General features: G+C 40.4%; 2 protein-coding genes and 1 pseudogene across 2 annotated transcripts; 1 reads left to right on the top strand and 2 right to left on the bottom strand.

Annotated features, from left to right (window-relative positions):
- Window positions 1-182: 182 nt before the first annotated feature.
- LOC131228150 (calcium and calcium/calmodulin-dependent serine/threonine-protein kinase-like) lies at window positions 183-12624 on the top strand (annotated as a pseudogene).
- Window positions 12625-14235: 1611 nt separating this feature from the next.
- On the bottom strand, window positions 14236-22188 carry LOC131227459 (putative disease resistance protein RGA3). The gene is made up of 9 exons (XM_058223254.1): window positions 20496-22188; window positions 19304-19435; window positions 18255-18412; window positions 17072-17209; window positions 15908-16152; window positions 15703-15788; window positions 14696-14886; window positions 14410-14516; window positions 14236-14256 (listed from the first exon to the last, which is right to left on the bottom strand). The coding sequence occupies exon 1, from the start codon at window positions 22186-22188 to the stop codon at window positions 20500-20502; it is 1689 nt and encodes a 562-aa protein (XP_058079237.1). The 3' UTR covers window positions 14236-14256; window positions 14410-14516; window positions 14696-14886; window positions 15703-15788; window positions 15908-16152; window positions 17072-17209; window positions 18255-18412; window positions 19304-19435; window positions 20496-20499.
- A 676-nt stretch (window positions 22189-22864) lies between these two features.
- Window positions 22865-26039, bottom strand: LOC131227460 (putative disease resistance protein RGA3). The gene has a single exon (XM_058223255.1). The coding sequence runs from the start codon at window positions 24105-24107 to the stop codon at window positions 22875-22877; it is 1233 nt and encodes a 410-aa protein (XP_058079238.1). The 5' UTR covers window positions 24108-26039; the 3' UTR covers window positions 22865-22874.
- Window positions 26040-27959: the final 1920 nt, after the last annotated feature.

Raw genomic sequence — 27959 nt, 5'->3', positions numbered from 1 at the left:
TACGGAACTCAGGTGGGCCATACCATCTAAATTCATGTGAAGACACCGTTAAAACATATAAAAGCACTTGGTGGGGCCAACTTGAGTTTTGAATGCTGCTGAAACTTGGTCTGAACCCTCATACAAGTGGGACACACATAATGGATGGGCTGGATTTGCAAACATCTCAGTGGACCCAAAAAATGATTATGAATGTTTTAATGGTGCACGGCCCCTCCCCACTTCTGTATGTGGTGTGGCCCACAAGTCACGGATTGACTTGATTTTGGAGACCTAGGCCCACGATGGAATGGTGCATCTGACTAATGGGGTAGATGTTCGAAACGCATCACGGTGGGGCCCACACAGCTCGACCTCATGGGACGGACTCGTGAGGTCGAGCGCATAGTACGTTTTCCCTATATATATATATATATATATATATATATATATATATATATATTTGAGTGAATTAGTTCATCCAGTTAACATAAGGAAAAAGAAATAAAAATCCGTTTAATATCAAAACTAAATAAACCTATATTATCAATGCATTGGGAACACCCCCATTTCCCCAACAAGTTATAGCTCACTTATTGGACAGCATCTCTTTCCGCATTCACACCGTCCACCGGTTTTGACAGCTTATTACAGGGCATGGTTACAAAAACCAACTAGATACTAATTTCATGTAGACCACATTTCAGGAAACAATGTTCATCAAAAGTCTACCATCAAAAACTTTCCCGTGACCATTTAACCTGTTCTTAAAGTCACTCTGACCTGGATGAAAGAAAAAAAAAATCAGCTTAATTTATAATGGTCAATAACCACTGTTTCCTATGGTGTAGTCCACCTGAAATTGGTATCTGACTCTTTTTTGTAACCATGCCCTAAAATAAGCTGGAAAAACTAATGGACGGCATGGATATACAATACACACATCAAGGTGGCCCTACGGTTAGGGTCAAAACGACGCGGGTCACAGCCCAGTCAGCGCTCAGCTCCATCTGAGGTCTGGACGCGGATTGCGTCCTACCCCCGCCCCACCCGGACTACCGTCCGGCAGGGCTCTGTGGGGTCCACCGTGATGTAATTATCTTATCCACTCCGTTCATAGTTTTTATAATATTAATTTGATATTTTTTTAAAAAAGATTGAGGTATTTGGAGATTTAAGTGGACCACAAAGTGGATATCGAATTTCCACCATTAAAAACTTACCGGGAGTTGGAGAAGTTTTGGATCAAGCTGATATTTGTGTTTTCACTTCATCCACGTCTACATGACCTTATGAATAGGTTGGATGGTAAATAAACATCACAGTAGCCCTTAGAAAGATTTCAACGGTGGGTGTCATTATTAATGCACCTTCCTTTTGTATGGTCCACTGGAGCTCTGGACCTCCCTCAATTTTATTATCATATCTTAAAATGATAAAGAAAAATGATGAATGGAGTGGATAAAACACTTACATCACGGTGGTCCCTACATAGCCCTGCCTGGACGGATTCCCGTCCAGACAGGGTAGGACGCAAACCGCGTCCCTGAGGTCTTATACGTTCCTCGGAACTTGTAGGCCGTCTAGCCCGGTCCAACTGGCAAATAATAGGGCCCATCCAGCTCAATTTTATTTTAGTCTTAGCATAGTAAAGCTGGGCCAAGGCTATCCTGTTGGGGTAAGATTACTTGGCCTGAAAATAGACCCAGGTCCAGTCCATGAATAATCCAACCCATAACAGCATGAGCGGCCCCAGGGTGGGATCAGGTTGGGTAACCCACCCAACCCGGTGAACCTGACCCAACTTTAGGCTGGGCATGGACCTATTAGTTTTGCCCATGGGTCAAGCTTGGGCTTCGCATGTAGGGCCAGATCTATTTTTGGGTTGGGGCTCAGTCCTAGGTCATTTTAGCCCAACTGACCCGACTCTAATTGCGCTTGACCTTATAAATATGCTATTTTGATTCTTAGACAGTTATCTATCTTTACACATGTGCAGTTGACTTGGTAAATGAATAGATTAGAAAAGTCCGAAGGGAGATACGGATTTTATCAATTTTTGGGCTGAGCCAGCTTTGATTGAGTCATGCTGAGGCTTGGACCTGCTACGCCAGGCATACCAGGCTGGCCTGGATCTAACCTAACCGGCATATACCGGGATAATTGCTAGCAAGGGTGTACACCGAGTCCAACCGAGTCAAGCTGGCCTTAGCTCGACTAGTTGACCCCAGCTTGAATTCGGCTCGGTTAGCAGCTCAGGCCAGTTCAAGCCAAGTTTGAGCCAAAATCGAGCCTTCGTGGCATTTTCACAAACACATGCAGTGCACTTTCAATTTCTCACTGAATGTAAAATAACAGTAGCTGTTTACAAGTATTTCATCAAACACCTTATAGGCAGCATTAAAATAAAGGAAAAATGATATTTGTTTCATACACATACCTTCCTTGCCATTGGCCAATTTTTCATTGAATCATATCATCAAACACTTGGTGAACAACATCAATATCAAAGTAACCGAGTCACCGAACTAGTTTGATCCGAGTCGAACTCGGGCAAGCTTGAACTCGGTCCAAAATTTTTTAGAGCTAAAAAAATCAGCTGGACTTGGCTCGAACTCAGCTTCGAACCAAGTTGAATCGGGCCTTTTCGAGTCAAGTCAAGCAAGCTAACCAACCTAACTCGATTGTGTACACCCCTAATTGCTAGCCCTCATTTGTTCTTCAACAGCTGGGCCCATTTGTAATGTGTTTACACTGAAGGCCCAGATGCAAGGCCTCCAGCTCAGCTTTCCATCATAGGAAGTGGATCGCCTGGTGGGCAACAAACCTTGGTGGTGTGTTGACATCATCAAGATCTGTGGGGCTGTATGTGTTATATCTACACTGTCCATTCACTTTGCGAGATTATTTTAGGCATGAGTCCAATAATGCAGATTCAATTATCAAGTGGACTACACGAAAAGCAGTAAAAATTAAATGTCTGCCATTAAAAACTTTTCAGGGGCACGTAAGTTTAGAACGAACGTGACCTTATGAACCGGTTGGATGGCAAATAAACGGATGAGAATTGACTTAGTGACTGTGGACTAGCCGGTGGCCAGTGGTCATTGCTTTATGGGCTTAACATGATATATGTGTTTCATCCATACTCACGACCATGCATCCATGCCATCCATCCGTTTTCTCCTGTCATTTCGTATGAAACCAAAACAGAGGTAGATCCAAATCTCAAGCAAACAACATCATAGAGAATCGTATTGATTGAACTCCCACCATTAAAAACTTTTGGGGCATTAAAGTTTTGGATCCAGCTGATATTTCATCTAGATCTTTGTGACCAAATCAACAGGGTGGATGTCAAATAAATATTATATTGGGCCTTTATAGGCTTTTAAGGGTGAACATTAAGTCACTACAAGTTCTAAAATGACCACGAAAAATAGATGGACGGTGTGGATAAAACACATACATCATGGTGAGCTCACATAGCACGTACCACTAGCCACCTATCTAGTGGTAGCGTCACTAGCCAGACTGTGTCTCAAATAAACGGCCCTGGGAAGGTTTCAACAGTGGATGTCATTGTCCCCACTGCTTTCTGTCGTGTGGTCCACTTGAGCTTCGGATCTGCATCATTTTTTTGTCTCGTGTCCTAAAATGCTATCACCAAATGGATGGACAGTCTGGATATAAAACACACATCATGGTGGGCCCAGAGAACTTGGTGATGTTGACCCACCACGGAGGTCCCCCATCGGAGCGTTCATTCTCCCGTTGGACCCCGAGCTTAGCTGAAGCACATGTGCGAGCCGACATACTAAAAATCTAACGGGAAAAGAGCATTTTGAAATCTTCAGCCCTCTCTCTCCCTCCCTCCCTCTCTCTTTGAACCAAACCATTGGTACCATAGCTTAAGGCCCACAATGAGGTGATCCATTTTGTCGGCCTGCTCCACGTGGGCCCAAAAAAGTCCTGACTTGGGCAGTGTCCACTTCTAACAAGCATCAAAGTGAGCTTGAAAAGTTTCAATAGTGGGTTCCATTGTCTCCATTATTTTCTATTAGGTGGCCTATATGAGCTCTGGATCAGGCTGATATCTGGGCCCGAGCCTTTAAATGACACGGTAAAAAGGATGAGCGGCACGGATTATACACATACATCAATGTGGGCCCCACAAGCTTGGTCCTTACCCACGCGTAAAAAAAGGGTTCCGTACACATTATTTTCTTGGCATTAAATATGACATAACTTCTTCTTCCCTAGAAAAATGACCTAGCTTTCTAAGTAATTTGCCCAAACTTCAAGGCGAGTACAGTCAATCTCCCTTTCATATTTAAATAAGGAAAGGAAGCTCTCCCTCTAGGACACCTGAAATTCTGTTCATCCAATCTCCACCACACCCCAAAAGCCTCAATGATCAAATGATCCATATGATCTGATATCCAGCCTCTCTTTAAAATAAACGAGTAATCATATTCCTTTTCAACCTCCAAGCTATACCCAACAACAAACTAGAGATATTCAAAGTAAAGGAAAGAGAAGGGTCACATCTAATTACGATCACATACTAGATTATTGCCCATATATGTTCCATTTTAGACAGCTGTAATAGATTCTTTGCTATATAATAATTTAAAGTGATCCTGACATGCAGTCACTAATTTAAAATGATCCAGACAGCCAGAAATACTGCAGGGTCCACGCAATTAGGAGATGAAAGCATCTTTCTAGCCGGATGGAACCACAACTCTTTAACTCCTGGTCATTTTCTATTTGAAGCCCGCCTTTATGCTTGAGTGTGGATTGCTTGACTAAGACTGCATGGCTCGTGGGTGGATCATATGATCTGTCAATATCATGAACTGTGTGATTGATGCAGAACTTGGACAACCACCGATCTGATGGTTAGAAATATCTGATTATTAGGTTTATAAAGAATGGTCCCAAGAAACTTGCAATGATTTAAAAAGTGATCCAAACAGCCATTAACCTTCCGGGACCCACGCAGTTGGGAGATGAAAATCTTTCTAACTGGATGGCACCGCACCTCTAAATCCTGGAATTTCCGACATTGTATGATAAATGCTGCACATTTTTGCTGATCAGTGTAGTCCACCAGATGGATGGACTCGATCACCCTATGCAAGTCAAGTACCAGAACAGGACCTTGCAAGTTGGTGCATGGCAAAAATCCTAAGGTTTTAAACACAGATGTGTAAATGGACTAAATAGTTGATTTGGGTGGGGGATTATCCCGGGCACAATCAGGATCATGCCCTGATGGCAATTCAGGCGGGCCCCATATCTCCATGTCAGATTCCACACAAGAAAGCATCATTTTAAACCCTTAATCACAACTATATGAAGTTTCAGGAAAAATAAAAATAAAATGATCCATAGTTGTGATTAAACTAGGAAAACGCTGCCCCTCATGTACTAATCTGTCATGGAGGACATGGGGCCCACCAAAATTGGAATTAAGTCTTAATCATTAGTTCTCATTTTCTGCGATCCCTTAAATCCTTGAAACCAGAGTATGGTTGTGAAGTTCAGGTTTGGTGGATTGAGCCCAACTGAATTACAATTGAATGGGTCGGGCTATTGGTTAATGGGCTACGAGTCAAGCTTGGTCTAGACTTATGGGCACGTTTAATAAATGGGTTGGGTTTAAGCTGACGCCTTCATGGTTTTAAGACTCGGACGAGTTAATGAGTCTCCAAGTCGTCTTGGAATCAGTCTGATCTGATTCGGTTCAATGCGACAAGTCATCCATCCAAATAACCCGGACCCGAACCCGAACCCGAGCCATTGCTACCCCTATCTTGAACTGATCAAGATGGGCCTACTGGGCTAAGAACTCTAAAATTTTCAGGCCCAGCCATTGACAGACTTGCTCCTTATGCCGCGTGCATCGGTGCATGGATACAATTGGCCCGTCGAATGTTATTCCCGTTTTTATCCAATGCCTCTAGAGATACTGGACCCACCATGCTTTTGTACGTGGTTCGATAATCCATAAATAGGGGTAGACTCACATAAGGAGGTGACTCGTCCTCCTCACATGCGGCCCTGATTTATAGCTATCCAGACCATCCAAACAGTGGGTGCCATTGTGGATGGAGTCTGTCTATAAAATCATACTGAACAGGCAATCCTGGCCATCCAATTAATGGATCTCAAATGGATGGTTAAAAGTAAAATAGTGAGTGGTGGGATTCAAGGGGAAAATCAATCAGATGGTTAGTGCTATCTCCTCGCTGCAAATTTTTTTTTTTTTGGGTAATGGTCCATCCAAAGTCAGTACAGGGTATGTTCAATGCGGGCCCCATGTGATGAGTGGGCCACATCTAAAACCCAGGCTCCCATCTGCTCTCTTTCCCACGTGCTAGCTTCTCGTTATTAAGAGATGTATTTGAGCCATAGCTTCAAGGGTTAGGATGGTTCCAACATTGAACTATTTTGAGACAACAGTACAGATCGTTTAGATCAATGATCTGGATCATCAGATCATGGTCCCCATATTTACAAACTCCATGTCACAGAAGGAACTACAAGATCCTTGAGCCAAGGGTAGGTTGGATTCCAGTAGATGATGGGACCCACCTGATACACGGCTTGTATCTTCTGTATGCATGCCAGTAGAGGTGCATGTGAAAGTGATGAGAATGGGGTTAGAAAGTCTCTTAAGTAGTTAATAAAATAATTAAACAGAGGTAGCAATAGTCACATCTTCAAAGGGTTACATCAAATGGTCCAACCTAAACCATGTATAGAAGAGATTCTCATATGTGAAGGGCTGTCAACAGGTCAGGTTCAGGTTGGGTCCTAGTCTCCTAGAGAACCTGCACCCAGCAGCCTTGGGTGGTCTAGTCTTTTTGGGTTCGGGTCTAGTTTTTTTAAGGGCCCAGACCTGGATCCGATTGTGTTTAGGTTGCTCAGAGCACTTAGATGGTTAGGCACATGCATGCCTGATGGATGGATTAGATGTAGAGGTGGGAATCAAGTCAAGTCAGGCTGAGTTAGGGCTGACCCGACTCGATCCGATTTTGAAACAGACCTAACCCGAACTCGACCCGAGTCGGCATTGAGTCCAGCATGCCTGACCTGATCCGAGTCCAGGTCTTGCCTGGACTAATCCGGACAGAGTCCAACCCGGTCACAAGTACCGATTCAGGTCGAGTCGGCACCAAGTTGGGTTGGGTGCAGCAGTTATCCATGGGCTGAAATCACAACTCAAAACCTAGGTGCACCTGCTAGAATTGCAGCCTCTCCATCAGCTACACGACATCTCAGATCTGAAATCAGAAAACTAGTATCGTTTAAAACAATGTGATTTTTGGACAATTGTCCATCCATGGTTAAATATATAATGTTAGAACGAGAATTTGCTTGTGTAGATTGGTGGGTGGGCCCCACGGTGAATGGGGGATACCCAAAATTCTTCGCCAGTGGATGTCCTCACTGTTCTTTACCTTGCGGACTGTTGGTTGTATTTATCCTTTTTTTTTTTTTGGATGACTGATTTCATCCGATAAGGGAGATATTAGGCCATGGCCCATCCCCCTTTCTGGGTGTCCTAGCTATTGTTTTAGTGCTGAAGGTGTGTTTGGATGTTCAATTGAACTGAATTTCAATTCAATCGTCATCATTTTAATTCCTAGTGACAACCAAACCCCTAATTGCATGTAGGACTGAGACATTAGTAATTCCAATTCAGGTCGCTACCCTGTCATTATGAATGGAGTGAGGCTAGCGCACTTTGGTCATTTACTCATTAATAAATGCTGTTCTTGCTATTCAATTCGATTGAACATCCAAAAAAATCTTAATAATCTCGTCTAGGAAATGAAGAATCTTATCGGAGCCGCCTATCTGCAGTCACTTGAGTAAGATGCTGCGTACGTATATGTGTGGGCACAAATTATGAGCAGAGCAGCATGATTTGTAGGTCAGCAAACATTAACAGTGGGACCCACCTATGGACATCCCAGTTCTCGGATGATTGCACCATGTAGGTGCATTTGGAGGATTCTTGGTTTGGCAACAGCCTGTCTGCAAGTACTTCCTCTCTTTTCATCTCTGTTTCTGAACTTTCAGATGTATGCTAAGAAAGTAGACTTTGGCAAGCACTGTTTAGGTCATTCCTGGTGTTGTCTGATGTTCCAGGTATCTGCCTTTTCATGCAACATAGAATCCAGAGAAGCAAAAAATGATATTAGCTAGTTACATTAAACTTGGAAGCTTGTAATAGAACTAGAGTATGATATACATTAGCAGTTCTTTTCTTCTATTTTCTTTGCACATATCTCATAATTTTGTCATTGCTCATCTGTTGGTTACTACTTAGGAGAGCTTGATGTAGTGGGTGTGTGGAGAAAAGAGAAGAGATCACCTTATTCTTCTCATGAATAGCCCTTGAATCCACAAGGAAGAGAATCTCTAAAATGAGAATAAAATTAATATTATTAAATGATGTGTTGCTTACGATGTACCTGATGGGCTTATATAAGCAAAGAAGCCCTGGATTCCTAATCCATCTCAAAATAAGAAACTTTCTTAAAACAGTTAAAAATATTAAAAATAGTAAAAGGATGTCTAATCCAACTCAAACTTGTAAACAACTCTTAGATGACTAAAACAAAGACTTTGGACTACAACCGGGCTCTTAAAACCCCAAAAATAGCAAAAGGGGGACATTAAAAGTAGTGATTGTTGGAACTCATAGAGCATGTTCACGCCATTTTCGTCCTAGATCGAGCTTTTCGGCCCCCTTTTTTTCTATCCTGGCCCTTCAAGAAATCAACTGCAACCTGTTCTACATCAGTGATGCTCATCCTTTCTTCCCTTCTGTGTATCCCAAACTTCAAAATTTCACCTCCAAATGCATGGATGTTGGTCTTAACATTTCTTTCTTTCTTTTTTCTATATTGTTTGATGCGAATTCATAGAAGGATTTGTTGTGTGAAATGATTTCACACTCAGTGTTGCTATACTTCCTCGCGTTTCTGTTTCTTATTGGAAACCATTTCCACACAGGGTGACTTCAGCTTTGATGAACATACTTGGAAGACCATCTCTTCATCCGCAAAGCAATTGATTTCCAGTCTTCTGACCGTCGATCCTCACAGAAGACCCACTGCACAAGAGGTATATAGCATGGCCATTAGTCCATTCATGTTACATTAGCTACTTATGCTCAAATCTAAAAAGACATCAATCATACATGTTGGCCATCCCTAGGTATTATAAGCTGCTGGTATTGTGGGCCCAGACAGATATTAGGTTCAATCAATGGGGATGATTTTTTGCAGTGTCTCTGACCTACCACGGAGCCCCCACATAAGAACGAATATGGTCACCAAAAGGTGGCCCACATATAATGTTGATTGGGATGAACAAATGCTGGTTCAAACATTTGTGCATTTCCTGTTTAAGTATCGGCATTTTCATGAATTTCTCATCCAAAACTAGATAAAGTCATTGAAAAACTCACTGAGTTAACTTGATCAAGACCTGGGTTGAGTTAGGGGAGGTAAATTAAATTTTCTTTCTAGGAAAATAAAACCCAGTAAATCTCAATTGAGTACTCAGCAACCCAGAAAACCAGAGTAAATGACAAGCGTTTGAAATTTAAAATGGCAACCAAGTAGAGTTTCGAGTCAACTAGTACTCAAGCCTTCTCCAATTCTAAGCTAAATTCTGAGTTTTCAAACCTTATTCCCACACATTATATAATATACAGTGTTATTAATTATTATAGTATAAAATTTGTCCTGTAAACAGCTTCTATTGCATCCATGGGTGATCGGTGACTCGGCAAAGGAGGACCTAATGGACTCGGAGGTTGTTTCATGGCTGCAAAGTTTCAATGCACGGTGCAAATATGCACTGCAGCAATAGCGAGCGTGTTGAGTAGAATGGTTTTCTTGAGAACGAAGAAGTTGATGACTCTGTTAGGGTCCCATGATCTTACTCATGAGAAGCTCGAGAAGCTGAGAAAACATTTCAAGAGAATGCAAGTTTCTTCTCTACTCTCTTCTCCATTAGTATCTTATGGTCGAAACCAGTTGCAAAATGTTATAGAACGAATGTAGATAGAATCTTATGATTTATGATTGGATATTATTGGGATCTAATCCCATGGAAAATGGTAAAGAATTCAACCTGAATCCTATCTAAAAAAAGAAAAAGAAAAAGAAAAATCAAATGGTTCACACAAAGTGAATGTTTATGGATTTATGATGTTAATGTTTTAAAGTTAGTTTTAGGGTCTGCTCAGATGCCCCATTGAACGAACTTGCAAGAATTCAAAGTATAGAGGAGCCGACCAAACTCAATGTGGGAAGTGGGAACACTGTAATTCGTGTTTCGTAGTGATGACCAAATCCTAACTGCAATTCCATGCATTTTAAAGATTGACTTGGAGTGGTTGGAATTGCTAATATGAACAGGACTACTGTAATTCAGTTCAATTGAGCAATCCAAACAGAAGCCTTCTCTTATTGAGATTTGTTGTAGAGAGAGGGATTTTGGGAAAATGAAATGTTAATGACAGAATGACCTCCCTAACCTCTTTTATTAATAATTGAACAACAAAGATATGGTGTCCCAAGGGAGCACTGAAATAAACTAAATTCTCCCTCTAACAAGATTAATCAAATTGCAAGTAACATTCCAATATTGACTCCCCTAAATCAAGGGCCCCACTGGATGAGCATGTCCCAACCACCAAATTGGTAGACTGATAAAAAGAAAACTGTTAGCAATCCTTTTTTCTTTTTTTTTTGAAAGATAGAAATCTAAATTTGATAGGCAAAATCACAAAAATATCATCATGAAAACAATAATGTGATTTTTAGGCAATTGTTCATCCACAATGAGATTCACGAATTGGAGTCTAGACTGGTGTGCTTATGTCCAGATCTATTGAGGATGAGTGGCCTTATCTTGTGAAGTTTGACCGACCCATGTTGTAATCTGGCCCAAAAATTGAAAATAATTTGTTTTACTATTTAATTTTTTGAATGTGTGATCAATAAATGAGAAGCCTTCAATGCAGATGTGCAAATGGAGACTCTTTCTGAATTTGAACAAGTGCTAAAAGCAATGAACATGAGGTCGCTTCTCCCCCTTGCTCCACGTGTCTTTGATCTATTCCACAACAACCATGACGGGACTGTGGACATGAGAGAGATCCTACGTGTCTTCTCAAGCCTCAGAAATTCACATGGAGATGATGCTCTCCAGCTCTGCTTCTAGGTAATTTACTACAGTAAACTACAGACAGGAGGAAACACAGATCTTGAAGATTCTTTCGTGGTGGGGCCCAATAAACGAATGGTTTGGATCACTAAACAATGGGCACCCCTTTTACAAACTAGATCTGAGGGTACTCCCATATCCATGGGTCAAGCCGTCAAGTATTGTATAACTATTCCTGAGTTAATTAGTACTACTCAAGATACTCTCCAGCAGTGTTTTATTTTGTTTTTGACAAAATGAGTAAATATATAATGTTGGATTGAGAATTTGCTCATTTACTTTGGTGGGGCCCACGGCGGATGGGAGATACCCCAAAAAATCTTCCCCATTGGATGTCCTGACTATTCTGTATGTTGCGGACTGTTTGTTGTAATTATCCATTTTTATTGGATGGCTGATTTCATCTGATAGGGGAGATATTAGGCCATGGCACATCCTATGATGGGGCCTTCTGGATAGTCTCATAGGATATTGAGAGGTCCACTGTATATATTGCTTCTCTTATTCAAATCAGAATTCAAAATGCTTAGCAACATAATTTAAAACATTTTTAATAATTTCAAACAGCTACATTTGCTACGTATAAACTCTATTTTGATCATTTTCTGAAACAGCCTAATACACAATTTATTTCTCGTGCCTATGTCTTCCAAGGAACTGTGTATTCATCAAGTGAAATGAAATTATCTTTTCATATCTCGAATTTCTATACTACATAAAATTTTGAGCTTAACATGTGTGCATTTTATGTTCCCATCAGATGTATGATACAGACAGGTCAGGATGCATCACAAAGGAAGTAGTGTCAATGCTTAGAGTAAATATCTCTCCCCCTTCCTTTGAAGCCTGCAGAGTTTCAAGAAATGCCAAGGCAGTACAAAGGTGCAAGATATGTCTATTGATCTGATGGGGGCCACCTTGAAAATGCCCTGGCCCAAAAATCACAACGATCCACTTGCTAGGGGAACCATACATGTTGATCTATGTTCAACATTTATGTGTCTCACCTGATATGCAGACCTGACAGAATTTTGGGACAAGGTGTGTTCATGGCATTCCCCACCTAATGAACAGCCTGGATCTTGTACATGTGCAACCTGAATCTCCACCTTTCCAGTCTTCCTGCACACGAATTACCTTTTAGCATTTCTCTATAGTTTTACATTGGATATGGTAGAAAATATCTGCTAACTGAAGTCCATATAGGCCTTGCCAGAAGACTGCCTTCCAGCAGATATAACAGAACCTGGGAAGCTTGATGAGATTTTCGATCAGATGGATGCCAATAGTGATGGAAAGGTCACGTTCGATGAGTTCAAAGCTGCCATGAAGAGAGACAGTTCCCTCCAAGATGTAGTCCTCTCCTCTTTGTGGACAATCTAGTTCATCCGTTTCGAAGATTTTGATCAACAATATGCTTCTCTTTCTTTTGATTATTGTTATTCACAATTATAAGATATGCAAAAGATTATACAAAAATGAGAAGGCTTAGTACTTGGCCAGTTTCATGATGTCTGGTCTGGAATTGTGGGAAGTGAAAACAACAGCTACTCACATTTCTCTACATGCATGCCAGTGTGGCATGTATTTGTCTGGTGGGCTCCACCACGAATGTTTCGTGACCCAGGAGTAGGTAGGTCCAGTCACCATGGGAGGGCATGTGCACGAAGAAAATGCATGCTTAAAAGAAAACGATAATAACTTCATGGGTTAGAAAAGATATGAAAAGCTGAGTCCATTGTTCAACTCACTTCTTGTTTTTCGCTTCATCTAGTTAGTAAGTCTTTAGAACCATAAGCAACCATGATGGCCCAACCAAATGGATGGTTGAAATTGTTGACTGGAGCCATTTATTTATAAACAATCTTGACTGTCCATTTTATTTACTATTGGTCATTTGGTTAGAATTGCTGTATCATTGTTGTTTTTAAATGTTGTTGGGTGTGATTTTAAATGGTTCCTGATGCAGGACAATTAACCACTTGCTCTAAAAGCTCAAACTGATAGAGCATGGCTCACTAATCCCTTTATCTCATAGCACAGGCCCCACATCCCATGGGTTAGGACCTCGGCCGAACCCCGCTCATGGGCCCCACTTCACATAGGTTCTGCTTCAGATGAGCCACCTGCCTCACACAGGCCATCCACCCTGAGTGTCCAACTAGGAGTACTATCAAGTATCACGAAATGGACTGTTTCCTCTGTACAAATAGGAGAGATGTGAACCCCATATCTCCATTACTCACCATTTCATATCTCCACTGCCCACTGTGTGGTCTGGTTGGAAAGATGATGCACTGAAGAAATAGCCTCACTTACGACAGTCGCTGCATCAACGCAGTTTGCTTTGGGTATGAGTTTCACCTCGTGGCATCCCATACCCACACTTATCATAAAACTTGAATAAAACTGGGACATTACCCACCATGCCTATCTTAACCGCCATCAGCATACCATCTTGCAGAGCCATATCTCAGCTACCTAATCCAAGTTATTATTGTGCCATAGTTCAGCTATGCTGTTTGTACAAGTTCCCATGGCGCTGCATTCACAAATTTAACTATTACTATTGTCCTAGTCAAATTTGAATGTCCATATCTATAGATTTGGAAGAAAAAAAAAAGAAGTTTATGGAAAGATAAACATCATCCGATCCATGTACAAATTACACATGGTCTACATTCGCATTTGGCTTAACATTTGTAAACATCAACTCCATGGAAAACAAAGATTACAAATTCAATGTCATTGACAAGTCAGGTGCCTGAAAAACAATCAGTGCTCTCTAACCCTCCATTTATAACCGACGGAAGAATCTCGTGAACTAGCAGCAGCCCGCCACTCGCATTTATTGTCACTTATGTGGTAAGGTTTGTAGCATTGGTGTGTCTTTCAACTTGATATGGATATGTTAGCTCTCTGAAAGTATCTACGGATCATAGACTATGTACTCAACTTCCCAAAGGACATAGGTGAGAAAGCTCCACAAAGACACGCCAAGGATATCCAATAGGCCTGTCGAACATATATAACAAGCATCTAATTTTGGTTACTGCTCACATTGCATGTGGGCAACATTGTCATATAAACGTAAGAAGCATTAATGATCTTCAATATTACTGAATTCAATTAGATTCAACTTTTTTTGTAGAAAAAAAGCTTTCTTACTTGTTCATAGATGCTTCGATTCTTTGAGTGTTGGCATTCACCCGCTATTGTTGCTTCTCATCTTAGGCATTCTAAGTGTCAACTTCCTGCATGAATATGTATCAACACTGAAAGAACTTGAAGAGTCAGTTCTATATTAGATATGTATGTGAGAACTTACAGATGTTATTAAAAAATGCAATTAGATGGGAAGTAAAGTTCCTGGCATTAATGCTCCATTACAACCAAGCGCGGAATATGGGAATAGGAGAACAAGATGAACAGAGAATGTAATTGTTAAGGTTACATAATGCAAGTCGAGAGAGCTTTCCTCAATGTGGAAAGATCTTTCTATGGTCATTCTCCATCGTGGGGATGCTTGCTATCATCGGTCGGTCATCGTTTCCCTCCTTGGCCCGTTCCTTTAATATGAGAAGTGAGAGATGGATGCCTAATGTAGCTCACCAACATCATGGCATAGTTTTTGTTTATCATCAACTGCAATGTAGTAGACAATGCCTCATTTGAGTCGTCACTCAAATCCAACAAAAACACATTTTGGGAAACTAAGTATCCTCATAATAAAGAAAAATACAAGAAAAGAATGTTGATTTCTGTCATAGATGTCTTAGATGTGAATTAAGCAAAACTATGGCAGTTTGATGGAATGTGAAAGGTACGATGAAAATCTAATGTTTAAACGCATTATAGAAAAGACAAGAAGAACCCGGAAAGTACCAAGTGAGCTAATGTGCTTCTTGCACTGAAAACAAGGGAAACCTTGCCTCTTTTTTTCTTTTTTTTTTTGGCATAAATACAACAAATGAGTGAACAACTTCTTGTTAGTTTAGGTTTAACAGGTAAATGTTCTCTGCTGAGTTCCATGCATGTTTCCCTTCTCGCTTTCTGATCTAAGACTTGCCTAGCTTGATATAGAAACACATAGCAGACATTTACTTAATTATTTGTATTATTTTTCAAAAACAGCCCATACAATGAATACAATTAGATGAACGCTGCTTGAGGTACACAGGAGCAGTGCATGACAGGTAAAGGCACACTATGCTAATGCTCAAGCCCAAAAATCATATTGGTCTACTCTATGGGTGGCCCACATTTGTATGAGAAAAATGGACGATTGGAAGAAATGAGGAATGGCGCATATTCAATGTACATGCACGACCCATCTGATGAGTCAACCAGCCTAATGTTTGTGTTAGGGCCTGATAATAGTTTTCTCTACCAGATGAATGCCCAATTGTCCATGTCTATGACACATATCCTAAGTTGGCATGCGTGCTGCAAACAACCTACATCCACCACACATGAACAATTCCATTTAGAATTCCTCGTACATCGACTTTTGATATTGTGGAAATGATGACTGGCCAAGGCGTCAACTGCATAAACAACAAAAAATGAAATAATTGGACATTAAACCTTATTTAAGAGAAAATTTATGGCTCCATCAAAAGCAATATAACAAAATAGTGCCAATATATTTATGAAATTATTTTACTCGAGAATGGAAAAGGAATTATGGGAGCAGACAGAAGATTTCACATTGTTCATGTCGGCTTTATTGTTATGAGTGGGAGGAGAGGAAAGCTTGATGAAGAGTGATGCAGCACATTCACATGTATGGACTGTCATCTAGATCCACACTAGTTCAGGGGTCCCTCCTGATCATCTCCTCCTTACCCCTCCCTTAAGCTGCACGCATGGTTTATAGCGTGGTTCTTTCTTCGACAAAAGTCAAGCTATCTTGCAAAAGAAATAAGAATATATTAGTTGGGATGTGAGGCGATTAGATTCATGGAACAAAGGGCTTGACTTAGGATAGGATTATGTTTTTATGTTGGATGTGCTTTATTAGACATGAACCATCAAAACCAAAGTCAGATAATGCTAAAAAAACAGCCCTCCTCTTATAAAGTCAACGGTACTATAATAGATATCTTAAATGACAATTCATATTACATGCATCATTATGGCTGAAAAATGTAAAAGTTGTGGAGAAGAAAAGATAAAGACGTCAGCCAAGTATGAAATCTTTGTTAACAAACAACAAAAACCATGGATGTATTTGATGTTTGTCAAGGCCCACATGCCAAACTGACTACCTTTTCATTCGAATTGTACGTTAGATGTCCACCAACCAGCCACTATGGACATCAGTTCCGTAATAGTGATTTTTCAATAACCTATCCAAAGTAGGGCCTACAATTTGGACTATTGAGTTATGTATAAGAACCATTACACTCGTACTATAGTATGACCATTTTTCTCATAAACAAGCTCAATTGACAAATAACATCCGTATTTTGAAGCATAGTTCTAAAACTTGCTAACTTCAATTGAAAATGGTTATGTATATGCTAGATTTTATTATTGTTATTGTTATTATTATTTTAATCACAAAAACCAATAGCATAATCATTTAAAAAAAATTCCAATGAATCAAAATAATTCATTTTTGTCTATCTATTTCATTTTTTTAAATATTGGCAATGAAATCCTATTAAACAATAGAAAGGAAAGAAAGAAAGAAAATCCATCAAGACAATGGATAATTGTCACTAATAAGAGAGATATATTGACCCCTTTGCAAGAGAGTCAGCAATACAATTAAACCAACTACTGGGAATATACACATGAAATTTCCAAGAAGCAAGATCACAACCTTAACTCATTCAAAACAGTGCTCGGCTTCGAAGCAAGAATGCACTTTCCAAAGGACAAGAAAATCTCCACATCAGTTGTAATAGCCAAGAATTCCCTCCTCCACTAACCACTTCCATCCTTAAACATGTCTCTAATCCTGAAAGGCCCAGGGTTAACAAAAATAAAATAAAATTGTGTCAGTATTAAGGAACCATCATATAACAATTTAAGAAATCATCCTGAGAACTGATTACCCACAGGCAAGTTACCACAAGTTATGGTGTTGTATCTTGTCGACATAGTACAAACCAGCTGTGTATAATTGACACCAGTGCTATGAAAATGGTAGGCATCACCATGAAGATTACCTGACTCATCAGATGGGCCACAGTATTGGAATGCACACCTAGTGATCTGATCAGCCTGACTTTTGAGAAGCGAGGCCTATAGTTTTTCATAGTACTGATTTCCTACACAAATGGTGTGTTGTCGATAAAGATGTTGTGGTACAAGAACTAGTCCCATTGCTTGTAGGTGATCAATTCTCAATCATCTTCCCCACACTATTCAATAGGATGTGATGATCAAAACCGAAGTGTGTGTGTGTGTGTGTGTGTGTGTGTGTGTGTGTGTGTGTGAGAGAGAGAGAGAGAGAGAGAGAGAGAGAGAGAGAGAGAGAGAATGCAACAAGAATTCAAACATGCCTAAGAAACACATCCGCAAAAATATTTAAAAATAAAGAAAAAAGAGTAGAGAATTCGATTGTTAATCCAGTGACAGTTTAGCACTAAATGAGATTAATTTGCTATCAAGGCTTGCCCAATTGGCTTTCCCATTCACCCCATGATGTGATGATCCAAACCATACATCTAGAAGGTCCCATAGTATATGGCTGCTCCCATGAGAGAAATCTAACTGATCTGACATCATCAAGTTCGCATAACATATAGACCATCGTTTCAAGTTGCTTTTAGATAAGTAAGAATTTCTATATATGGACCATCTTCAGTTGGAATTTCTGAACGAACAATTTGAATCATCACGTGGTGGATCAGAGGGGGAGAGAGCTCTGTTAGCAAACCTAAAATTATTCAAACTCAGTGTCGTCCACACACCAGTTGCGCCACTTTTGTAACAAAAAATTGGAAAGTTTGTAAAGAAAATAACTATTGATTTACATTCAACATACGCTTGTCACCTACCTAATAAGCAGACCAGCCTGATTTTTGGTTCAACCCCCAGCTTTCTTGCTCAGTCTCCCATAAGTGTACCGCATTGGCATGTTTGCTGCTAGGCTCCTTCATCTCATTTGCATGAGTCCCACTCTCATTCCACAATGAAATGATGGTGTTTAAATGATCTGTTTGCCAAACACATCAGTTAACCATAAAAGGCAATCCAGGAACCATACAATGCATCTACCAAAAAATTGAGATAGTCCATAAAAGGATGATTGGCCTGACTGTTTGGATTGGTGGAATCCAAAAAGATAACTGTGGCAAAATGCTGATGTGATGTTTTCCATCAGTTGCAACAATAAAATAACATGTGGGAAACTATTTTCTTTTCTACAGTTTTCCTTTAAAAAAAGAGTGTTTTCCTTTTCTTCCAAAGTCCTTTGTTATCCACATTTCCACATTTTTTGAGAGGCAAATATCACTTTTTCATCACTGATCATTCCACATTTCCCTTAGTGGGCATTTGGATCATAAGTTACTTAAGCAGATAAGTATGTTTGATTAACAACATACTTACTATCTTCTCCTCTCTTTCGTCTCTCTTGATGCGCCTCTTCAGTAACTATGAAAACTAGAAAAGCTAAAAAAGTTAACTGAATTGATTAAGTGATTTTAAGTAAAAAGTTACTTATAACTAATTATAAACCAAACTTATCCGAAATAAGTTTAACTACTGTTGTAAGTAGAAAAAGTAACTTATTTGGTGGTATCCGAACGGGCCCTTAACATCATGGAAAGTAACATAGACAACCTTTTTAGGATTCTTTTCCATGGATTTCCTCATCCATTATTTTCCTCAGATGTGGAATTTTCCTTTCAATTCTACTCTGTGGACTCCATCAATTCAAATCGGCCTAAAATATTTTCAGATCAAATAATGTAACAAAAATACTATAAACTGCATGATTTTTCCCATTTAAAAATTTATTTATTTTTTTATATCAAAGCTAGGCCTTAGTGACTTAATTTCACTCCAACATATATTTAAAAATAATAATCTTAAAGTTAATTACCTTATATTTGAACTGATCATTTGCTGTGTAACTTCCACCACGCAAGCATTCAAGGTAGCAAAAGCCTAAGATTATATTGAGCTCCAGAATTGCCTTTGGCGTTTGATGCCCATGTGTGGCTCCATCGCACTCCTGAAGAAGTACAATTAATTAAAATGATAATGCGTGCAAGAGTAAGGCATTTTTAGTGGAAAGTGCCGTGACTAAAGGAAAGCCTTTTAGTCAGTTGAAATGACTGAAGTGCCCTCTATTTTTTTGGGAATTTTACCGTAAAGGAATTTATATTTTACCGAATAAAGCCTTTACAAGTAAAAATTATGAGGTGATGCTTTTTTAGGGATGAAATTACAAAAATACCCTCATATTTTCTTTAATAAGTAGTGAAACTTGATACTTGTAGGGCCAATGTACTATGTGTATAACATCCAAACCGTCCAAGGTATGCAACACACCGTGGTGATAACTTAACCAAAATATCAGGTCAATCAGATTAGTAGATAGGCTACACTTAAATTGAAAATTTCGAATGGTGTACATTATTTTTTATGGATTAAACCACCTTATGATTGGATTTTTCAAGTTTTTCTTTAGTCTAATAATAATATTAGTGTGCAAATGTTGAACGAGTTGGATGTGATACACATACCACGTGGACCGCGCAATATTGTAATTTGTCCTCTTAAAAAGCATTTCCCAATAATAAACACAAGCATGATCCAAAGCTCTCCGGGCCTCTAAGAAGTTTTTAATTGTGGGTGCTTAAAGACCACTATTTCCTTGGTCCACCTGAGATTTGGACGTGACTTAATTTTTGAATCATGCCATAAAATGATATGGCAAATAAATCCATAGAGCACTGACCAATAGCCCCTGGCTACCACCAGCTTTCGACAATAAACACTTCATAAATATGGTATCTACGTTTAAGTAGTTGAGTTTAGATTATTAAGGATGGGCATTTTTGTCATTTTATGAAAAACATGACATAAGGTACCCCTATGACAAATACCTTGATTGGTGAGGTAGTTTAATAGGAAGATAATTTTAGAAAGGTACTAAGATGTAAATAGAGTCTTAATTAGTGATGTAGTATTTTATAAAATTCCCAAACATATTATTAGTAAAGAGCTTCCCAGTAGAAATCCCCAAATTATAAAGCAAAGATAAGTTTTGAGTGAAAAGTGGTACTTACAATCCTAAATGGACAAGTCCTTGTGAATACGGATATCTGGGATGTGTGCTATCTTGTGCCAATCCTCGCCTTTCTCCTTCTTGCATCGCTTCTCTAATTGGGGACAGCTTCTGATTGTTAGACGTTGGAGATTTGTTAGAAGTTGCAACCCGGATGGCAAACATTCCAATTTTCGACAATAGTAAATTTCCAAATATCGAAGCGAGGAGAGGTTTCCTATCCACTCCGGCAGAGCTGTTAGACTTTGCCAATTCCGGATTTTTAGAATTTGGAGGTTTGTTAGGAGTTGCAACCCTGATGGCAAACACGTCAATTTATCACAACCGTTAATCTGCAAACTTCGAAGCGAGGACAGGTTTCCTATCCACTCCGGCGGAGTCATTCCACCGATTGATAGATCTTCCAGTGTTGTGACATGTCGTAGCCCTTCCGGCAAACATGTCAACTTCTGACAGCTCCCTATGGTGAGTTTTCGAAGGGAAGTAAGGTGTTGCATACCCTCTGGTAAATATGCCAGCTCCGGACATATATTAATGAACAAGTCTTGTAAGGCAGTGAGGTGTTGCAGTCCCCCTATCAAACTCGTTAAGCTTTCACACCACTGGATGAATAGATCTTGAAGAGAGCTCAAGCCTCGTAGTCTCAAGGACGTTAGACCATTGCACCCATCAATCGACAGCCAACGGAGAGAGGTGAGGTTTTGTAACTCCTCTGGCAACAATGCCAGCTTATCACACCGATGAATAGACAGAGAATCTAGAGCAGCAAGGTTTCCAAGCTCCCTAGATACAGACTCTAGCTTTGGGCATTCCCTAATTTCTAGGCTCAAGAGATGGGTTTGGTTTTCAAACAACCCATCTGACAGCGACCTTAGCTCCTTGAAACCTTCAACCTTGAGGGAGGAAAGTGAGGATAGGATTGCCACTGAACCTAACAACATCTCATTACCATCCTTCAATTCCAATATTTTTAGAGATGGAAGGCATGGAAGCATTGTTAACTTTGGACATCCTGAGACAGTTAATTTGTCAAGGTGAGGGAGTAGTACTTCTCTTCCATTGAATACTGACCACTCTAAATTAGGCATATCTATCAAGCTGAGTTCTTTCAGTGACTGAAATCCCTCTGTAACATCATCACCGCCAGAGAAATGGTTGTCAATAGATTTCAAAGCATACATTCCTTGTATCACAAGAGCTTTAATGAATGGTGAGCGGCTGACCAGGGGGAGCTGTTCGCATCTTCTGCAATTAATCACTGAAACTTCAATCAGATTTGGAAGCAATGAAGAACACATCCAATGCGGAAATCTGACACCCATGTACTCTTCCATAGTCAACCTTTTGAGATTTGGATGTGGTTGGAGACCTTCAAGTGTTTGCTCCACGTTTCCTTCCAACTGAAGATCAATATCCCGACCCCACGAAAAGTGTAACTTACAAAGGTTCGGCTTATCCTTCAAGTTTGCTTCCTGGGCATTTGCTGCACACATCACATTCTCGAGGTTTCGAATAGTCAATTCTCCTCCAAGGTTTAGACCTTGCAGCTCTCTTATACCACGTCCACTATCCTTACCAACTATGAATATTGGCAAGGTCTGAAGGAACTTTAATTCTCCCGTATTAGCTGGCGTATGGGTCAATTTATCATATTCACTGATATCAAGATGTCTTAGACTAGTCATTTTGCTCATGTCCCTGGGTAACTCTTCAGGTTTTTAACACCTTGAGAGTTTCAAGGTTTGCAAATGGTGAAGGGTGCAAATGGATTCAGGAAGGGCTCGTATTTCAGTAATAGACAGCTCGAGGTATCTTAAGTGCTTCAACCTGCTGATTGAAACCAACAACTCCATGGTGACATTCACCCAGTTTAAATCTAGCACACGTAAGAACATAAAATGTACCAAAACATTATGAGGAATGCTGAAATGCAGACTTCTAAGCACAAGCAGCGTTCGCAAATGGTTTGCTCTCCTTGAGGGCTCTGGGTCTGTTAGGACACTCATGTTATTCCCGCACTCCAACAACAACCGACGAGATATGTTAGGGATACTCATTGCATTCTTGACCTGCACAATCGAGCATTCATTTCCAGCAACAGAGCATGCAAGATCATGGACGAGGTCATGCATCTTGCACCGTACTATATTCCCATCTTCATTTTTCTGAACATCCTGAAAGAAGGACCGCCATAATAGATTATTGAAATACTCTCCCCCGACGTCTTCCATTTGTTTTCTTCTGTCTGATGATTTGATAAAACCTTCTGCCATCCATAGTTGGATTAGCTTCATCTTCACGATTATATGATCTTTCGGAAATATTGAGCAGTATGCAAAACATTGCTTCAAATGTGGTGGAAGATGATAATAACTCAACCTCAAAGCAGGTAAAATATGATCTCTTCTTCGGGTAGATTCCAAATGTCACTTTCTTTGACAGCCAACCACTCTCTTTCCTCTGTTTTGAAGTGCATCAAGCTTCCGAGTGCCTTCGCTGCCAAAGGGACGCCCCCACACTTCTTCACAATTTCTTTTCCAAGAATTATAAGGTTTGGATGTTCTTGTCTTCCATGCCCAAACGCCTGCTGCTTGAACAGAGACCAACAATCATTGTCTGATAATCTCCGCAAATGGTGTGGAGGGAGAGTGCCCATGATTAAAGCAACTTTTTCAATACGGGTAGTTACTATGATTTTGCTACCCCTTGCACCTCCTCTGAGAAATTGTTTCAACCGATACCATTTCTCGGGATTTTCATCCCATACATCATCCAACACAAGTAAGAACTTCTTCCCACTCAGCTTTTCTCGGAGGCGACGCTGCAGTAAATCCACATCTAGGAGATCACATTTGCTGTCCGTAGCAGATTCTAAAATTGCTTTTGTCAGCCTCCACACATCGAAATCATCTGACACACAAACCCACATTCTTAAATCGAAATGCCTCTTCACCCTCACATCATTGTATGCTAGCTGAGCAACTGTTGTCTTTCCAAGGCCCCCCATACCGACAATGGGAATGACCATAACATCCTCTATGTAATCCTCATTAATCAGTAATTCCATTACCCTTCTTTTATCTTCTTCCCTTCCATAAACATCTGATTCGATTACAAATGAGTCAGTTGGTTCTCGGCCTCTAATATCTGACACCCGTTCTCCACCTATCAAATGGAATTTAGACCTCTCCTCAGCAATTGCTTCTAATCTCTGTTCTATCTCCTTTATCTTATCTGCCATATTTGAACGGGATACCAGTGGGTTTGATGATGAAAAGAAATTGCATGCCTTCGTGATGCAATCCCCAATCTCCACTTTTCTGCGTTTAGCTTCCACTTTTGGTTCTGCTTCCGCTTCGTTTGTGAACTCATCCAATATGTCATCTGCATCATAAACCACATCTTTAAGCTTTCCCAGCCAATTCTGTAGCGCCTTGCTCTTTACTAGCTGCTCCTCTGCATCTTCAAGCACGGCTTGTATCGTCGATAACTTGCTTCTTAGATTTTCCATCTCCTTGTGAACACCCCACAACAGTTCACACTGTTCTAGGATTGGCGATGCTAGTTTTTCAATAACTAGTTGAAGAAAGCCAGATACAACTGCTTCTGCCATTCCTTGTTCCTAACAGGGAAATCACAAGAAAAAAAATTAGAGATGTTCATAGTAAGGGAAAGAGAAGGATCTCAAAAATCACATACAAGATTATCCACCTCTATCATTGCCTACATATGTTCCATCTATCATATCCTCTTCTATTATTGCATGTACATGTTCCATCTATCTTAGATTCTTCACTATATAATAAGCCAATGAGAGCCCAACACGTGAGTTGACATAATTGGTTGTCTCCAGCTTAAGTGTGGCTCATGTTCGTTGATTAGGATTGTTGGTCTGGTGGGCCACTATGCAGATGGTTCTAATTGCCTGGTATGCATAATTTTTTAAGGAAACTGCTGGTGATTTTCTCGAGTATTGATTTGACAGGATGTTTTTGCTTCACATTCAGAGAAGGTAACGCTGTAGTTGACGGTCTCGCTAAATTGGCAAGTAAGGGTACTCCGAACAAGCTCTTCCTCCATCAGAATGATCTTCCAAGGCCCATTAGAGGCTCCATCCTTCTGGACAGATCAAATCTAGGCCATATCAGATTATCCAAACGGAAAACAGGGGTTGGCTGACTCATCCGTCCCCCATTGCCCATTGCAGCGTGCGGCTCTCTCCAGTGTCCTGTCCTCTTATTCCTGCTTACATCTCCTGGGAGTCTCCCTCTCCTCTGGACAGGTTCCTTTATCTGGCAACCTTCTCATTGCAGCTATCTTCTGCTCCATTTTCTTTTGATTCCCCTGTTCTGCTGTATTTTCTTTTTTTCATCTCTTGCACTTTTATTTTCATACGATAGGAGTGGCCACCTCTCTGTGAGGCCCACCTGAATCCCCATCTTGTACATTTGCCTATATCAACACATAGCTGTCTTTTCAAAAAAAGAAGGATGACCTCGACAAAATCTTGTTCTACCTGTTTTTTATTACTAATGTCACAAGGCTTGTTTGGATTAATGAAAGGAAAGAAAACAATCCTGTGAAACTAACTTTTAGTTGTTTGTTAAGTCTTTTTTCTTTTTTTTTTTTGCAATTTATGTGAAACATCTTTTGCCATTTTCTATCTTTATTGAAAACTATTTTTAATGTATTCTCACACATACACTCATATGAAGGGAGGCCATTCTCCCACTATGGAAGGAAAATGGAGTTAAACTCAAATGTGGCACCATCTATCTTCATTGTGCCCCACATCTGCCACTACGCCACTTGTTCTACCATTCTATCTTTTCTGGTAACCCACATATGCAAAGCACCCATATGCATCAATGTGCCACACCTACCATAGTCCATTTTCAATCCCTCCATATGTGCCTTATGTGCCAATGTGCACAAGTTCTCAAAGGGCCCACATGTGTCAAATGTGCGAATGCATGCCTTGTGTCACATGTGCCACCATACATCCTCAAGCACCTCACATGTGCCATATTTCAGCTTCATCACTCACATATGCCACATTTGCCACATGTTTATTATCCATATTCAAATATCCCACATGCACTAATCATTGCTATGATTTAGCTCCAAGCACCCATATATGCCACAATGTTGCATATTTAGGGGGCATTTGGATGGTAAGTAACTTTAGGTAAGAAACTTATTTTAGTTTCTACTTATTCAGTAGATAAGTATGCTTGGTAAACGGCATCTTATCAGCCAAAAATTAGAAAATCATGTTTGGCTTTGAACATCATAAGTAATTATCCCTCAAGTCTATTTGGTCTCCCTCACATCCACCGTCCATCATGTGGGGCCAACCTTTGATGTAGACCGTTCATTGTGTGGGTCCCACCTTTGATGTGGCCCATTCATCATAGGGGATGACCTTTAAGGGCGTTTGGATTGTAAGTTACTTAAGATAAGCTACTTGATCCTCCAGTAGCTTAACTTGGTTTCTACTTATTAAGATGAAGTGATTAAGTAACATTAAGTAAAAATGTTACATATAACTGATCATAAACCAAACGTACTAATCTATTGTTGTAAGTAGAAAAGGTAGATTATTTGGTGGTATCCAAATGGGCCTTAATATGCACCGTTCACTATAGGGCCTACCTTTGATGTTACTCATCCATCATGTGGGGCCCACCTTCAATATCCACTGCCCATCATGTGGAGCCCACCTTTGATGTGGACCATCAATCATGTGAGCCCCACCTCTGATGTGGGTTGTCCATCATGCGGGGTCCACCTTGGATATGGGCCACTCATTGTTAGGGCCGAGCTTTGATGTGGATCATCCATCATGTGAGACCCACCATTATTAATTAGCCATCATGTGGAGCCCACCTTTGATGTGGACTATCTATCATGTGGGCCCCACCTTCAATGTGGGTTGCCAATCATGCAGGGCTCGCCTTGGATATTGGCCATTTATCATTAGGGGCCAACCTTTGTCCATCATTTGGGGCTAGCTTGAATGTCCATTGCACATCATGTGGATCCCACCTTTGATGTGGACCGTCCATTATGTAAGTTCCACCTTTGAAGTGAGTTGTCTATCACGCCAACCCACTTTGGATGTGGGTTATTTATCATAATGGGCCGACCTTTGATGTGGACCATCCATTAGGTGGGCCCACATCAATATGGGGTCATCTAAATGTGGGGCCCACTTGTTTACAACCATCTTGACACGTCCACACATAGAGGTGTACACGAGTCAAACTAAGTCGAGCTTGGCACAGCTCGACCCGGCCACTGGTTGAGCCTAGCTCGAACTAAGCTCTACTCGGTCCTCAAGCCTGACTGGCCAGCTTGGCTTGGTTCGGGCAGCAGCTCGGGCTAGTTCGAGCCGAGTTTGAGCCAAGATCGAGCCTCTACGACATTTTCTTAAACACATGGAGTGCACCTTCAAATTCTCACAGAATGTAGCTTCGGTTTACAAGTATTTCATCAAACACTCAGTAGGCAACATAAAAAATCAAGATACAAGGGTATTTGTTTCATATCCATACCTTCCTTGCCACCAGCTGACACTTCGTTGAGTCATGTCATCAAACACTTGCTAAGCAACATCAATATCAAAATAACAGTCACCAAACTAGTTCGATCTGAGTTTGATACGAGTTGGGGTTCGATCCAAGTCTAGTCGAGCTCAGGCAAGCTCAAAAAATCAGCTTGACTCGGCTCGAACTTAGTTTCGAACCGAGTCGAATGGAGCTTTTTTACGTTGAGTCGAGCGAGTTAACCGAGCTAACTCGGTTAGTGTACAACTCTATCCACACATACCAATAAGATGCCACCATATGTCAACGCTTCCTATTAAATGATGGACGAAATTCTAGTCGCATACCAAGGATATCTTTTGCCCCATATCCTTCGGTGGCACGTCATCTGCCAAAAGAAGAATGATGCAAAACGGTATGCCGGTTTGTAGATAAAATACTATGACGAATGACATGTAGCCATTATACAAGTGGCAAGGCTATCTTACATAATCTTGCTAAAAATGAGAGATCCTCCTAGAGACGATTGGTGCTCTCATGATGATTATGCAAGTTCGAGAAATAATTTCTTCTCAAAGAAATCAAAGACACCGTAAGGAATCCAGATATAATGAGATTGATCCCACAATGTCTGCAGATCTCTATAGTCATGCTGGCAAGGAGATCTAAAAACTGTTTTGTATTGTAACCCTGGAGACCTCATTGGCAAGTTTGGGATGATTAGGAAACAACTATGTGTCGTGATCACCAAGGATCTTGGATCAAGAAGAAAATCCAGTGAGGGTTTGCTTCCTCCTGAGCTATATAAGGAGCACATGATGAAGAACTCATGACCTCATGCTAAACGTATTCTCTCATACATAGAGCAACGTTACTTATCTTAGTTGAGAGTCCTCCACTTCTATCCAACTACACTA

The sequence above is a fragment of the Magnolia sinica genome, chromosome 15 (genome assembly GCF_029962835.1).
Source record: "Magnolia sinica isolate HGM2019 chromosome 15, MsV1, whole genome shotgun sequence".
Classification (NCBI taxonomy): domain Eukaryota; kingdom Viridiplantae; phylum Streptophyta; class Magnoliopsida; order Magnoliales; family Magnoliaceae; genus Magnolia; species Magnolia sinica.
The sequence above is the reverse complement of the archived record's forward strand: the minus strand, read 5'-3'. Positions and strand labels throughout refer to the sequence as shown.

Bases quoted from the DNA above. Each gene is read 5' to 3' on its own strand.
- LOC131227459 (XM_058223254.1), bottom strand. From the start codon at position 22,188: ATGAGCAAAATGACTAGTCTAAGACATCTTGATATCAGTGAATATGAT.
- LOC131227460 (XM_058223255.1), bottom strand. From the start codon at position 24,107: ATGGCAGAAGCAGTTGTATCTGGCTTTCTTCAACTAGTTATTGAAAAA.